Source organism: Elephas maximus, chromosome X (assembly GCF_024166365.1).
Source record: "Elephas maximus indicus isolate mEleMax1 chromosome X, mEleMax1 primary haplotype, whole genome shotgun sequence".
Classification (NCBI taxonomy): Eukaryota; Metazoa; Chordata; class Mammalia; order Proboscidea; family Elephantidae; genus Elephas; species Elephas maximus.
Genome location: NC_064846.1, coordinates 98,307,140 through 98,323,455, shown reverse-complemented (window position 1 = coordinate 98,323,455; position 16,316 = coordinate 98,307,140). Strand labels below are relative to the sequence as shown.

The window sequence follows — 16,316 nt, the reverse complement described above, 5'->3', positions numbered from 1 at the left end:
GCTGCTTGATCTCTCCTGATGTGGAAAACACGTCCTGAATGCCTCTGCTTGTGTCACCGCTGGCGCCAGCGAATCCTGGCCTGCAGGGTGCCAATTCCTGCTGGCTCAGGTCTGGCAACATCTTGCTACTCCTGTACTGTCTCTCCTTCCCCCGCCACTCAGTCCGATTCCTCAGCTTTGCCTTTGTTGTTCAGGACTCAATTGTCATATGTAATCGATTGATTTGTGTTTTTAGGTCTTTATTGTAAGAGGGACCAGAGGAAGTCTCTGACATATCCCGCCATCTTGGCCCTGCCTCCTTGCCATATTTCTTTTAGCTCTTTGTGTATGTTTTTCTTCAAGCCTTTTAATTATGTTTAACGTTGTATCATATTTTCCCATTTTTTTTTATTATTTGATCTTCCCTAGATGCATTTTCACTCCTTTTGTCATGTTTATTTGGATGGGCCATCGTTTCTCTTTCTTTTGTATATGTCATGATGTTTTGTAGGGGCATTAGAATTTTCAAGGGTGTTAACTTTCTCAATTTTCCCCCGTATTTGATGTTTTTGCCCGCATTGCTTTCTGCAAAAAACTCTTAGGGAGGCAGAGCCTTAGGTGTTTGCTTACCTTTCCTATTTCTCTCTGGAATAGCTCCTTCTCCCTTCCTGCTTTAAATTAGGATTGGAAAGTTCCAGGTCTCGGTTTTCAAACTTCATTGTCTCTCAAAGACACCAGGGGGCGCAGTCCTTTTTCTCTCTGCTTATTACTCCTGTCCCTTTTTTGTTTCTGCAGCCACGTTTTTAGTTGTTAAACCCACACTTAGATAGATCCTTTCGGGGCTGGGTATTACCCTCTGGGTTTTCCCGAGGCTTTCTTCCTCACTCCGTGGGGGCTGCTTGTATCTGAGCTGGCATTCAGGAGAAGCACAGGTAGACTTTCTTCTGTTTCAGGAGGAGGAGGTGCTGCCTCTCCCCAGAAGTACCTCCAAGATATCTGTCCTGTTGGTTTCAGAAGCCCTAGCAGCCCTGTGGTGGTTGTGGGACCAGTCTCTACTTAGGTGACCTGCCTCCTAGCTCCACTGTAGGTAACCTTCTGTAGATGCTCATAGTAGTCCAGCAGCCAGCAGTTACTGGGTGGAGGAAGGGTTGTTCATGCTCCAAACAAACCCCTGGGGAGGTCTGCCTTGTTGATACGTCTGCCTTGTAATATATAGGTTGTTGGTATAGTCTTTACTCAAGATGCCTGCTCAGTAGCACACAGCAGCCTTGGTCAACAGTCTTCAGCACTGACCAGAAGGTGGAGCAGACAGACCCAAACTGACCCCCCAGGGAGGTCTGTCCTCTTGGTTTCAGAGGCCTGAGGTATGGGGTGCACAGAGAGGCAGGTAGAGTGTTGATGATGGGAACAGACTCCACTGTGGGGGCCTTTTTTTACAGTTTGCAACAGTCTGGCAACCAGCAGTTAACCTGTTGGGAGAGGGGTGTCATGCTCTGGTCAGATCCCCGTAGAGGTCTGCCTTTTTGTTATCAGAGAAACCCAAGTAGATGTTGGCTGTGAAGGTAGCCTTCGCTCAAGATTCCTGCTTTCTAGCACACAGCAGCCTCAGTCAGCAGTCCTTCATGGTAACCAGAAATGGGGGCAGACTAACCCAAATTGACCCTCAGGGAGGTTTGACCCTCAGAGGCTTGAACTATGGAGTACACGGGAGGCATGTAGAATGCTGACTTTGGAAACAGACTCCACTGCAGGGGCCTCCTGTAGCAATTCACAGCAGTCTTGCAGGTAACAGTGTCTGGGTAGGGAAAGGGTTGTCACACTCTGAACCGATCCCCAGGGAGGTCTGCCTTGTTGCTGTGACAGCCCCCCTCCCCACCCTGTAGTATGTCGGCAGTGGGTGTAGCCTCCACTCAAGATGCCTGCTTTCTGAACACATCAGCCTCAGCGAGCAGTCCTCAGCACTGACCAGGACGGGGAGCCAACAGACCCAAACTGTTTCCCTGCGAGGTTTGCCCTTTTGGTTTCAGAGGCTTGAGCTATAGGGTTCGCAGGGAGTCAGGTAGAATGTTGACTATGGGAGCAGACTCCACTGTAGGGGCCTTAGTAATTCATAGTAGGCTTGCAACCGGCAGTGTTGCAAGTGGTAGTTAGGGAAGCAGTGTTTTTTTTTTGTGTGTGTTGGGGCCACTTCCCCAGTTCACAGCAGCTGGTGGGCTGTGTCGCTAGGGGAAGGGCAGGGACAGCGGGAGAAGTGAATTTTCCTACTGTGTGCAACTTCTTGTTGATTTGTTGATTTTTAGCCTGTCTGCAGTTTCCCACTGCTTTCCTCTGCTTCCTGATTCAGAGTCCCTCAAAGTCAAGCACCATTTCCTTATTGTGTATATGGGGAAGGGTTGGAATGATGGTCTGTTTATGCCATCTTTCCCAAATCCTCCCCCAGGCTATAATCTTTATCAGCAGATCGCCAGGTCTTTCCTGCTGCAGAGCTGCGGGTGGATTTGAACGACCAGCTTCTCAGTTAGTAGCGAAATGCTTAACCATTGCACTACCAGGGCTCCTTTGACCAAACTAGTGGCAGAGGTGTAATGGACTTTGGTTTAGTGCTGCCGGGGTTGGAACCAGTGATTTGAAAGCATGCATATTATCTGTTATGAGAGCATGTAGGTCATTTTAAAGAAACCATTTGAGCAATTGGACAGTCATATACAGTCATCAGACTAACTTATCTCTTGACCATTGTTAGAGTGGGAACAACATTGCCTTTGAGAATTCCTAGTGAAGCCCAAGGTGTATGGGCCTGAAAAGTACCATTGGTCCACATCTTCCTTCTTGCCTGGTTGGCTGAGCTCTTGACCCTTATTTAACACCATGATATAAGTAACATAGAAGAGAGCAGCAAGCTGAGTACTGGGCAACTTTATGTAGCCGGTTTAAGAAAGCATTAAATTGTACATTATTTTAATTGTTCTGCCCTTGTGGGTAATGGCTAGACATACAACAAATGTTTCCTGTAGCCCTAAGAATCCTTTTCTGTACTTCAGGTTCGAACTGCTCCTTGGAATACCACAAGGGCTTTCATTGCTGCCATGAAGGGGAAGTGTCTCCTGGAGGTGACTGGAGTGGCAGATCCTACAGGTTGTGGTGAAGGTTTCTCCTATGTGAAGATTCCAAACAAGCCAACACAGCAGAAGGTGAGATTGGCTATGAATTTCTAGAAGGAGAAAATCAAGGGAGGAGGAAATGGGGGCTAGGGAGAAGGACTGGGGAACCCGGAAAGTGATTAGGTTGGCAGGATGACTAAGGTGCCTGCCATAAAGAGTGCAGCTTATTAAGATTCTCACATGTTTTTGTTTGAGGCAGGATGATAAGGAGCCTCAGCCAGTGAAGAAGACAGTGACAGGAACAGATGCAGACCTCCGTCGCCTTTCTCTGAAAAATGCCAAGCAGCTTCTACGTAAATTTGGTGTGCCTGAGGAAGAGGTGGGTGTAGAAGAGAAAAATTTAGAGGCTCTTAGAGGCTTTGCATACAGAGGGAAAGGCTAGTTGAGAGAAGTGTGAAACCATTGGAGAATTTTGTAAGTTAGGTTGTAGTAGACTGGGTCTTAGATACTTTTTTTAGGAGTTAGCTTTCTGAAAGCTCTCTGTTTAACCTGCTTTGAGGTGATTTTTTTTTTTTTTTTGGTTTAGATGTCTAATGCTGTGCTTTTTTCGTCTTTCAAAATCCCTGAGTGAGTTGTGAATATGTGTACGTATCTGTCTTGTAGATTAAAAAATTGTCCCGCTGGGAAGTAATTGATGTGGTACGCACAATGTCAACAGAACAGGCCCGCTCTGGAGAGGGGCCCATGAGTAAATTTGCCCGGGGATCAAGGTTTTCTGTGGCTGAGCATCAAGAGCGTTACAAAGAGGAATGTCAGCGCATCTTTGACCTACAGAACAAGTGTGTTGTTTTAGTGCTTCAGAAAATCCAGGCTAAAAAGGGGAGGGGTACAGATGCTTGTATAGTGAAAAGGAGGTTACCTAAAAATGTGATTAGATGGTCAGGTATCTTGAGAGTTCAGGGTGGTATCTGTTCATCATAATACTGCTACAGTACCACTGTCTTCAGAGCAGCTTGGCAAAGGTTTTGAAAGGTAAGAGAGGCCAGGCCTAGGTTCCATGGCAACTCTTGTGGCCAGCAGGAACAGTAGTGACAGATAGGGTTTTTCTGACAGCTTAGTGGTGGGAGGATGATAATGTACTATTAAAAGTGACCAGTGTGCTGACCAGGAATTATGAAGTAGTTGCTGCAGTTTTTCAAACTTGTTGACTGAATATTGAGAAAAACTTTATAGAGTTTTTCTGTTAAGGATTCCATGTCTCAGTAGTTTCTGTGTATTCTTTTTTCTAAAAAAAAAATTCACTGACGTGAGATTCATGTAGCAAAATTAACCATTAGAACAATTCAGTAGTATTTAGTACATTCACAGTGTTGTACAGCCAGCCCCCTCTAGCTAGTTCCAAAGCATTTCTGTCACTCTAAAGTAAATGGGTATTTCTCTTAAGATTGATTTCCCAATTTCCTACTGTTGCCTGCGACCATATTTATTTAGCTCATAGTACACTTTTTATAATAAATTTTCCCTGATTTCAACATTGGTGTTTCTCTTTAGGGTTTTGTCATCAACCGAAGTCTTATCAACTGACACAGATAGCAGCTCAGCTGAAGACAGTGACTTTGAAGAAATGGGAAAGAACATCGAGAACATGTTGCAGAACAAGAAAACCAGTTCTCAGCTGTCACGTGAACGGGAGGAACAGGAGCGGAAGGAACTGCAGCGGATGCTACTGGGTGAGGGTAGTGGCTTGTCAGACAAACAAGAAAGAGGAGGATCGAAAAAGGAATGTGAAAATAATTGCATACTATGGAGGCAAAGCTGGAAAGAGCAGAAGTAGGGAATGAGTATAGAGAAACCCGTAGATAAGATAGATTTTTGCAAATTGAAGTCTGGCTTTGTCTGGGAGGGCAAATTGAAGACATGCTGCCAATCTACTACTGCCTCTAGTTTGTATCTGGTGCCTGGCCAGGCCAGGGCTATCAGTGCTGTACTTAAATAAGCTTTCTGGTTATTCATCCTAGAAGGTAAGGGTTTTTAATGTGGAATCCATAAATGAATTTGAGGGTTTGTCCTTGAACCCCCTAAATTACATGTGAAATTCTGTGCAAATGTGCATTTTCATGGCTTCCAGAGATTTTCAAAGGAATCTTAGACCCTAAAAATAATTAAAAATTACTAACTAAAAACTGCCAAAGTTTGGGGTAGGGATGATGATGAAGGTCTGAACTGGGCTGTGATATAGACATTAGGAGTGAGAAAAGAGGGAAAATCAAGGTGACCTTAAGATTTTACTTCGATGTTACTAGAAATGTGGCTGTACCATTAATTATTAAAGCAGGAAATTTTAAAGAAGCAGGTTTAAGAAGGGAACATGTAATATGTGGAGTTTGAGACATGTTGAGTTTGAGGTCCCCATGACAATTCCGAGTATAGATGTCAAGCAGGTAGTTGAAATTTTGGGTATAGATACTGAGAGAGTGGATAAGGGATTAAGATGGAGATTCACGTGACTATGCTCCTTCACAGTAGTTTTTCCTGTGTTTTCCCTTCTCCATAAAAGCTTTATGTAATTTTGTTGTTCTGACTACTTCGTAAAAATATTGTGATGTAGCCCTTCCACCAATATGGTCTTCTAAGTCCTTGCCATTCCAAGTGTGGTCCTGGGCCAGCAGCAGTATCTGTGTCTCCTGGGAGCTTGTTAGAAATGCAGGATCTCAGGCCTCACCCAAGACGTACTAAATTAGATTGTGCCTTTTAACAGGATCCCGAGGTGATTCCTACTCGTGTTAAAGTTTGAGACGCATGTTGTTGTTAGGTGCCGTCAGGTCGGTTCCGACTCATAGCGACCCTATGCACAACAGACCAAAACACTGCCCTGTCCTGCGCCATCCTTACAGTCATTGTTATGCTTGAGCTCATTGCTGTAGCCACTGTGTCAGTCCACCTCGCTGAGGGTCTTTCTCTTTTCTGCTGACCCTGTACTCTGCCAAGCATGATGTCCTTCTCCAGAGACTGATCCCTCCTGACAACATGTCCAAAGTATGTAAGACACAGTCTCGCCATCCTTGCCTCTAAGGAGCATTCTGGCTGCACTTTTTCCGAGACAGATTTGTTCGTTCTTTTGGCAGTCCGTGGTATATTCAATATTCTTCACCAACACCACAATTCAAAGGCGTCAACTCTTCTTCGGTCTTCCTTATTCATTGTCCAGCTTTCACAAGCATATGATGTGATTGAAAATACCATGGCTTGGGTCAGGCGCACCTTAGTCTTCAGGGTGACATCTTTGCACTTCAACACTTTGAAGAGGTCTTTTGCAGCAGATTTGCCTAATGCAATGCATCTTTCGATTTCTTGACTGCTGTTTCCACAGCTGTTGATTGTGGATCCAAGTAAAATGAAATCCTTGACAACTTCAGTCTTTTCTCCATTTATCATGATGTTGCTCATTGGTCCAGTTGTGAGGATTTTTGTTTTCTTTATGTTGAGGTGCAATCCATACTGAAGGCTGTGGTCTTTAATCTTCATTAATAAGTGCTTCAAGTCCTCTGCATTTTCAGCAAGCAAGGTTGTGTCATCTGCATAACGCAGGTTGTTAATGCCCTCCAATCCTGATGCCCCATTCTTCTTCTTATAGTCCACCTTCTTGGATTATCTGTTCAGCATACAGATTTTATTTTCCAATTTTGGGTAATATAGATTTTATTATCCAATTATATTGAGAAGCATACTCTAGACCTTGGGATCCTAGACTTGTTTCCATGGTGTCATTTTTTCCCCCCTGGGTGCTTGGGTGCTTTTCTTTAATGTGATCATCAACTACTTCCTGCTTGGGCTTTTTTCTTGCATGTTGTCCAGGGGAATCAGAATATAGCTACTTTCTCTTTTATCCCCTATAGCAAACATGTATCTCTTTGAGGTTCTTTCATAACTTTTTGTACTTGTAAAAACAAGAAAATTGGCAGGGAAATTGAAGTCAGGAAAGGACAGCTAAGTGCACTTTTGGAGCTGGTGGGTGACTCGTGCTTTCTGTAGACCCATAGTTTTGTTGAATACTGAGCTGTGAGATCTCCACTCAACCCCAAGAAAATGGCCATTTGGGAGGGTAGAGGGTATGTTTGGAAATCTTCTGCCTTGCAGCAGCAGGCTCAGCAGCATCAGGAAACAATCACAGAGATGATGACACAGCTTCTGTGACTAGCCTTAACTCTTCTGCCACTGGCCGCTGTCTCAAGATTTATCGCACATTTCGAGATGAGGAGGGGAAAGAGTATGTTCGATGTGAGACTGTCCGAAAGCCAGCTGTCATCGATGCCTACGTGCGCATACGGACCACAAAAGATGAAGAATTCATGTGAGTATTGGTTGTGCTTTGGCTCCCCCTTTTCCAGTGTAATAAGGAGAATGATAGTGATGGTGGGGAATGTTGGTGGGGGTGGGTGCTTGAATTTTGGTAACAGGATTCTATAGTTTCCCTAGAAGTCTGCCTTAATTGAGAACCATCTTGCTTTTTTAGAGCTTTGGGTTTGAACAGAACCAGATCACAGGGAGAATTCTAAATTCACCACAAAATAAAGGCATGATTTTAGTTCCATGGATCCTGTGCATTGTAGTTGGTTGGTTTACAAAAATCTTTGGGATTACTTGAGGAGCTCTTATTCTGAGAGAGGCACCTCTTGGTTATGGGAATGGCAAGCAGCCCCTTTTATTTCAGCCTGAGTGGATTACTTCAGCTCTGAGATGTTAGCTGTCAGGACAGTCTTCTTGGTTTAGGTTTGCTTATGCTCCTGTGATTTTTTTTTCCTGTTATTCAGTCGAAAATTTGCCCTTTTTGATGAACAGCATCGAGAAGAGATGCGAAAAGAGCGACGGAGGATTCAAGAGCAGTTGAGGCGGCTTAAGAGGAACCAGGAAAAGGAGAAGCTTAAGGGTCCTCCTGAGAAGAAGCCAAAAAAGATGAAGGAGCGTCCTGACCTAAAAGTAAGTATAACGTGTTGTGATCACAACTAACAGAAAAGGAAGAAAGCAATGCCTTTTTACTTAGCTTTTGGCATACTCCCTTACTGTGAATGAGGGCAATGTTGTAGAAGGTCATTTGAATTGATGTGGTTACTTGCATGTTACCAGTACTAGTTACCAGGCCCAGTTTGGTACCATTCTTGTTGGATGTCATTTTACACTTTATCCATTTGAGATGTTTTCTAGGAGTTGAGGTAGGTTTTTTTAAAAAACGTGCTTTCATATATTTTTATAAATATATACATCTTGTTTTAAAATTGTACGTATTAACAAAAGGAGAAACAAAAATAAAACAAGTTGCTTTGCATAACTTGGGGATTCCGCATGTTACTGTGTATTGTGACTGTAATGTGCACTATAATTTGAGGCAACTGTGATATAGTGGGAAAAGCAGTGGAGTTGGAGACAGAAGATCTGGATTCATGTTCTACTTAATAGCTCTCTGATGTTAACCTCTCCAATCCTGTCTCACAGTGTTGTTGTATTAAATGATATAATGCTTGGGAAAGTACTTCATAAACTGTGTTCAACAAATGTAAAGTGGTGTTACTAATAGGTACTGAAGTCATTAAGTATTTCAGTGTTGTTTTCTGGCATGTATTATGATACAGTATTGACCCCACTTCACAGGTAAACCTGAGGCTTAAGATACCATAGCCACCCAGTTGCAAAACTGAGATGGAGACTTGGTGGCGTTGAGCCTTTTTCTTGTTTTGACTGTAGACTGGGAGTACACCCATGCTGGCCAACTGTGCTGTCGAGTGCAGACTTGGGCTTCAACAGCCTTTCTCCTCCTGCCTGTTGAATATTTTCATGGTTCACAACTTAAATTGGGGGTGGAAATCATCCTCTCCCTTTTTTCCTTGCTTTATTTGTAAAAAAGTGTTCAGTCTGTGGATTTCATTTAGTTTTTAATGTGGCTTCTGATTGTTAGGTACATAATAATTCTATTAGAGCAAAAGTTCTGAGACTGCCCTTGTTTCTCTCCTGCCTTGTATGTATGTCTTAAAGCTAACATCGTGCAGCCTACTTAACTCTGACATGTTGACACTTTTCCTTTTGCAGCTGAAATGTGGGGCATGTGGCGCCATTGGGCACATGAGGACAAACAAATTCTGTCCCCTTTATTATCAAACAAATGCTCCACCCTCCAACCCTGTTGCCATGACAGAGGAGCAAGAGGAGGAGTTGGAAAAGACAGTCATTCATAATGATAATGAAGAACTCATCAAGGTCGAAGGGACCAAGATAGTCTTGGGGAAACAGCTAATTGAGAGGTAAGGGATAGCAGTCAGGAAGTACCGCGGGGAGAGATCTGTTAGAGCTTGGTGATGTTGATGGGTGGCAGGGGTAGGGGTAGGTAATAAGGGTGCATGTGTTCTCTCAAAGGGTACCAGGAACTTGGATGGATTTTCCTCAGTAATCCTTGCCAGTAATGAAAATGACCAAGGGCATGCTACCTAACTTTCCTTATTTACAAAATGGGAATACAGCCACTCTTATTAGAACAGTTATGATGCTAAAACGAGAGAGAGTATATGAAGCGTGTAGTACAGCGCGTGGCATATAGTAGGTGCTCAGTAAATACTAAATCTCTTCCTATTCTACTTCCACTTGTAATATTTCTAAGACTCCTAGCCTCAGAGCATTCTGATAATGGATCATCCAAAAAGCTTAAGGAGACATACAGACCATAAGCGTATGTGTCCGTTGTCCTCAGAGAGTTATTAATAGATAATCAAATGAAGTTTTTAATTAAAAAAAATTTTTCCCTATCTTTTCTGTTTGAAAATTAAAAACCTGCAGAAAAGTTGAAAGAATAATACAATGTACTGTTCTTCTAAGTTCACCATTTTTTAACATTTTGCCACATTTGCATTATACATGTAAAACTTTTTTTTCTTCCCCAAACCATTTGAAAGTAAAATGAAGGCATCATGACATCTCACTCCTAAACTCTCTAGCACACATCTCCTAAGATTAAGGACATAGTAAGATGGCATTGTTAGCATACCTAAGAAAATTAACATTAATTCAATAATATCTAATATTTAGTCCTTATTCAGATTTCCCCACTTGTCTCAATAATGTCTATTGTCGTCTCCTAATTGAGGTTCCAGTCTCAGTTCAAACATTAGATTTGGTTAAATTTTTTTGTCTCTCTTAATCTAGAACTGTCCTCCCCACCCTTTTTTTTTTTTTTTTTGGACAACATTGACTTTTTTTTAAGAGTCCAGGCCAGCTGTCTCATAAAATATCTCACAGTCTGGATTTATCTGATTGTTTTTTATCCATGAGATTCAGATTAAATGTTTCTGGTAACACTACTTACATAGGTGATTTTATGTACTTTCTGTATTACATTAAGAAGCATATAATGTCAGGTTGTCCCACTATTTTGATCATCTCGTTACAGTGGTGGTCCCCCGATCCTTCTGTAAATAAAGGCACGTTTTTCCCTTTCTAGTTAATATGTGGGGTGGTAGCTATAAATATCCTGTTCTCTAACAGTCTTTCTCTCAGCAGTTTTAGCATCCATTGACGATCATTGCCTAACTTAAGTTATTACATTGGGAGTTGCAAAACATTAATTTTTCTAATTCTAGTAATCCTACATTAGTTGGCATTCTTCTATAAAGAAGAGTTTCCCCTTCTTTTTTTGTTTGGATGATGTTACGGATTTTGAAATTGTTTCTTTTGTAAATTTAATGTATCATAATCCATTAACATCATTATTCTTTTCGATGCTCATATTGTCTGAAATTTGACCCCTTCAAGCCAGATCCTGTGTTCTTTTCAAATAGCTCTTAATATAGTCTTTTGAGAACTTCTTGCCTTCTGGCATGAGATGTCCAAAGCTCTCCTTGAACTTTCCCTGTCCCAGACTTAGAATCAGCCATTCCTTCATGGAGCCCTGATTCCTTTAATTGGGAAATAGTGTTTAGAAACCGAGGTCTGGGTAATAGGTATGCTCATGGCTACTGAGATGTCATTGTTCTAGGCTCTTTTAGTGGACAAAACTGGGAGGTGTACATACATTTAAAATCATGAGTTCTTTAGCGATACCTTTCAATTCGAATTGTACCTGCACGTTCTTGCTCATCTTCCCCCATTTCTTTATCTGATTTTATTCATTTGCTTTGTTCTATGGCATGCACCGAATAGCTTCAGAATTACTAGACCAGTACTATTAGCAGCAACACACCTATGAAGTTCTAGATATTTTTTGTAGTTTATTGTCCTCGGACTATATGCCACTGAAGTTGTACGGTCGGGACTATACTTAAAAAATATTTGGATTAATTATTTTTTGTGTGTAATTATTTTATCAACTTGATACAGAGTTAGATTCATTTGTTTCAGTTTGTATTCAGTTTTGGGTTCTTTTTTCTATTGTTATTGATGTAATATATCGATGTCTGTAACAGTCATTTTAAAATTTTTATTGTGGTGAAATACATATCACAAAACACTTGCCCTTTCAACCATTTTTACATGTACAATTCAGTGACATTACATTCTCCGTATTGTGCACGTATCATCCACTATCCGTTTCTGGATTTTTTCATCACCCTTAATGGAAACTCAGTACCCCTTAAGCAATAGTCATTATATTTTGAAGCAAATCAGAGAGGGGAAATGTGACCATCTTGATCCCTTACAATACAAGGGAAGAAGGTGAACGGGCTTTAATGACTCAGGGAAACCCAAACTAGTTTGTTTTTTTCAGACCAGGTTGTAATTTCTTCCTTTTTTTCTGTTCTTGAGTGAGTTAAGTTTCATAGCCTTTTAACCCTAAGATAGAGTGTTAAGAGATGGAAGGTTTCTTGAAACTCCTTTAGCCTAGTTACCTTATTTTCCAGTTAGGAAACTGAGGTGAAGTTGTGACTTTGCCTAGTTCTTTATTAGTCTGGAGATCCTGTAATGCCTTGCCTGCTGAGCCTTAGAAGGTGGGTGTCTGGCCTTTGGTTTGGCTTTTTCCCCCCCAGGCTCATACTCAGGTACTTTGGAGTTTTTCATTGTAGTTGCTTTTTTGGTGGCGGGGGGTGGGGGAGGACTACAAATTGTGACCGTGTGTTACGAAAGTGTTAATTGATTGCAGTGCGGATGAGGTTCGCAGAAAATCTCTGGTTCTCAAGTTCCCTAAACAGCAACTTCCTCCCAAGAAGAAACGGCGAGTCGGAACCACTGTTCACTGTGACTATTTAAATGTAAGTATCTGCATTGCTTCTTTCTGACCAGATGGTGGTCTCATTCATTACTCTCAGTCTTCTAAGCCATGAGTCTGACACAGCCTTAGATTTTATTTTGGTCTTGTCCTGAGAATTATGTATACTGTTCATTACCAGATTTCCAAAATATATTTGTCTAGCTAGGAAATGTTGGCTTTTTGCCTAAAGGAGCATTCTGATTTTTTGGTTTTTTTTGACTCCTTAGAGGCCTCATAAGTCTATCCACCGTCGCCGGACAGACCCCATGGTGACACTGTCATCCATCTTGGAGTCTATCATCAATGACATGAGAGATCTACCGAATGTGAGTTCATTGTATCAGATATCTATGCTAGTGATGGCAAGGCCCTTTGGTTTGTCTGATTTCAGACAGAGGGTGGTAGTGTATAGACATAGGTACTGGAAACTCCTAATTCTTTTTTTTTTGGTATTTTTTTATTGTGCTTTAGATTAAAGTTTACAGAGCAAATTAGTTTTTCATTAAACAGTTAATACACATATTATTTTGTGGCATTGGTTTCCAACCCCACGACATGTCAACGCTCTCCCCTTCTCAACGTTGGATTCTCTGTTACTAGCTTTCTTTTCTCTCCTGCCTTCTCGTCCTTGCCCCTGGGCTGGTGTGCCCATTTAGTCTCATTTCGTTTTATGGGCCTGTCTAATCTTCGGCTGAAGGGCAAACTTCAGGAGTGACTTCAGTACTGAGTTAAAAGGGTGTCCAGGGGCAATACTCCTGAGGTTTCTCCAGTCTCTCTCAGACCAGTAAGTCTGGTCTTTTTTTGTGAGTTAGAATTTTGTTCTACGTTTGTCTCCAGCTCTGTCCAGGAGGAAACTCATAATTCTTTGGGAAATAGTTTTTTTTTTTAATAGTTTAGCAGAGGACGCAGTTAGACCTGCTCCATCTAGAAAGATTCCTTTGAGAGTTGATTCCTTTGAGATTAAGATTTGAGAGAATCTCTAGGAGTTGGCTCTGGCAAGTGTTTTTTGCTCATGGATGGTGCTGGCTCTTGTTTGCACAGACATACCCTTTTCACACTCCAGTTAATGCAAAGGTTGTGAAGGACTATTACAAAATCATCACTCGACCAATGGACCTACAAACGCTCCGTGAAAATGTGCGAAAACGCCTCTACCCATCTCGAGAAGAGTTTAGAGAGCATTTGGAGCTAATTGTGAAAAACAGTGCAACCTACAATGGTAAGAATCACCTGTTTCTTGACTGCAAAGGTCACTTTTCAGATCCTAATTTACCGCTTTGTTTCTGTTGTTGTTAGTTGCTTTTGAGTTGATTCTGACACATGGCAACCCCGGGCATGCAGAGTAGAACTGCTCCATAGGGTTTTCAAGGCTGTGACCTCTTGAAAGCAGATGGTCAGGCCTGTCTTCTGAGATGCCTCTGGGTTGGCAGTTCAAACTGCCAACTTTTTGTTTGTGCCACCCAGGGACTCCTAATTTATGCCTTAAACAAAACAAAAACCCAGTGCCGTTGATATGCCTTACTGGTCCTAAATGCAGATTAGATTGGACTGATTTAAAGGGCCTAAAATGTATTTGAGCATTTGGGGGTCTGAAAATGAAGTAGTATACATTTTCAGTCATTTAATAAGTATTGCTTCTTTTTTCTATTCTTGCTAAATGTATCCCCTGGAGAATTTGGATTTAATTTGTTAAAATAAAACAGTTGCATGGGGCGGAGTTGGAGGAAGTAATCCTAGGTAAATAGGCATTCACTATTGATGGAACCTGTGCAGAGTATGTGTTTATGACCATATTTGCTGCGTGTGAATCTTTGACTTGGTCTACAAATCTGTTTAAATAAAAAAAAAAAAAACCAAACCCATTGCCGTCGAGTCAATTCTGACTCATAGCAACCCTATAGGACAGAGTACAACTGCCCCAAGGAGCACCTGGTGGATTCAAACTGCTGACCTTTTGGTTAGCAGCCGTGGCACTTAACCACTATGCCACCAGGGTTTCCAGATCTGTTTTAGGGGCTATCATATGTCCACTTTGCTCAAAAGCTGGAAAGGCAAGGAGAAAGAAATGAATTCTGTTTTTTGAGTCTTGAACGGGGGAAAATAATACAACTTTTGCATGTAAAGGATAAAATTTTCTGGTTTCCAGTTGTATCCCTGAGCACAGATTCATAAATAGTAAGTGTAGAGATTAAGATTACAGGTAGACTGTTCATCATGTCTTAGCTACTTACTAATTGAGTTACCTTGGACAAGTTATTTAACTTCTTTAGCCTCAGTTTTCTCATCTGTAAAAATGGAACAGTACTGGTAACTAGAGATTTTTTTTTTATATTTCATAAGGAAAAAAATGAGGGAGTTTAAAAGGTCAGAAGGAATTCTTTTGTCATTTTTTAAATTTTATTGTGAAAATATACACAGCAAAACGTACCAATTCAACAATTTCTACATATGTAGTTCAGTGACATTGAGTATATTCTTTGTTATACAACTGTTATTGTTATCCTTTTCCAAATTGTTACACCAGCATCAGCATAAACTCAACTGCACCCTAAGCAAAAACTCCCCTTTTCCCCTTCCCTTGCACCCCTGGTAAACATTAATAATCTTTATATACAGTATTGACTTATTTCATATAAGTGAGTTCATATGGGATTCATCCTTTTGCCACTGACATATATTGCTCAGCATAGTGTTTTTGTTAGGTTCATCCGTGGTATGGCATGCATTTTACAGCTGCGTAAATATTGCATTATATGTATAGTACCACATTTTTTAAACCCATTTATCTGTTGAGTCCCCATGCGTCTGTCAGTTTGTTATACCATGGGGGCTTTCGTGTTGCTGTGATGCTGGAAGCTATGCCACCGATATTCAAATACCAGCAGGATCACCCATGGCAGACAGGTTTCAGCTGAGCTTCCAGACTAAGACAGACTAGGAAGAAGGACTTGGTGGTCTACTTCTGAAAAGAATTAGCCAGTGAAAACCTTATGAATTGCAGTGGAACATTGTCTGATACAGTGCCAGAAGATGAGCCCCTCAGGTTGGAAGACCCTCAAAATGTGAGTGGGGAAGAGCTGCCTCCTCAAAGTAGGGTTGACCTTAATGACATGGATGTAGTCGAGCTTTCAGGACCTTTATCTGCTGATGTGGCACAACTCAAAATTAGACAAAACAGCTGTAAACATCCATTAATATTCAGAACGTGGAATGTACTAAGTACTAATCTGAGAAAATTGGAAATTGTCAGAAAGGGAATGGAACGCATAAACTTCGACATCCTAGGCATTAGTGAGCTGAAGTGGACTGGTATTAGCCATTTCAAATCGGACAGTCAAATGGTCTACTGTGGTGGAAATAACTTGGAGAGGAATGATGTTGCATTCATCGTCAAAAAGATCTATCCTGAAGTATAATGCTGTCAGTGACAGGATAATATCCCTGTGTCTACAAGGAGGAGCAGTTAATATGACTCTTATTCAAATTTACGTACCAACTACTAAGGCCAAAGATGAAAAAAATTGAAGATTTTTACCAGCTTCCACAGTCTGAAATTGATCAAGCATGCAGTCAAGATGCATTGATAATTAGTGGCAGTTGGAATGTAAAAGTTGGAAACAAAGAAGGATTGGTAGTTGGAAAATATGGCCTTGATGATAGAAATGGCACCAGAGATCACATGATAAGAATCTTGCAAGACCAATGACTTCTTCATTGCAAATACCTTTTTTCAACAGCATAAACAAGCGACTATATACCTGGAGGAAACCCTGGTAGCATAGTGGTTAAGTGCTACAACTGGTAACCAAAAAGGTCGGCAGTTCGAATCCACCAGGCACTCCTTGGAAACCCTATGGGGCAGTTGTACTCTGTCCTGTAGGGCCGCTATGAGTCAGAATTTACTCGACGGCAATGGGTTTGGTTTTTGGTTATATACCTGGACCTCACCAGATGGAATATGCAGGAATCAGATCAACTACATCTGTGGAAAGAGATGATGGAAAAGCTCA

The 16,316-nt window shown here is 41.4% G+C and overlaps 1 protein-coding gene across 12 annotated transcripts in view; it reads left to right on the top strand.

The window, feature by feature from the left end:
- TAF1 (TATA-box binding protein associated factor 1) overlaps positions 1–16,316 on the top strand; it is a 73,659-nt gene that overhangs the window by 23,772 nt on the left and 33,571 nt on the right. For 11 of the 12 annotated variants that reach the window (XR_007515761.1, XM_049871595.1, XM_049871593.1 and 8 more), the window contains 10 exons: positions 3,021–3,170; positions 3,340–3,459; positions 3,744–3,919; positions 4,632–4,810; positions 7,218–7,431; positions 7,892–8,057; positions 9,162–9,373; positions 12,199–12,307; positions 12,534–12,632; positions 13,348–13,525. Coding sequence is in view for 11 of the 12 variants with exons in the window: in XM_049871595.1 (XP_049727552.1) it covers positions 3,021–3,170; positions 3,340–3,459; positions 3,744–3,919; positions 4,632–4,810; positions 7,218–7,431; positions 7,892–8,057; positions 9,162–9,373; positions 12,199–12,307; positions 12,534–12,632; positions 13,348–13,525 (1,603 nt within the window). In the remaining variant the exon portion in view is untranslated. The remainder of the gene's footprint in view (positions 1–3,020; positions 3,171–3,339; positions 3,460–3,743; positions 3,920–4,631; positions 4,811–7,217; positions 7,432–7,891; positions 8,058–9,161; positions 9,374–12,198; positions 12,308–12,533; positions 12,633–13,347; positions 13,526–16,316) is intronic. The other variant, XM_049871594.1, reaches the window with a different exon arrangement.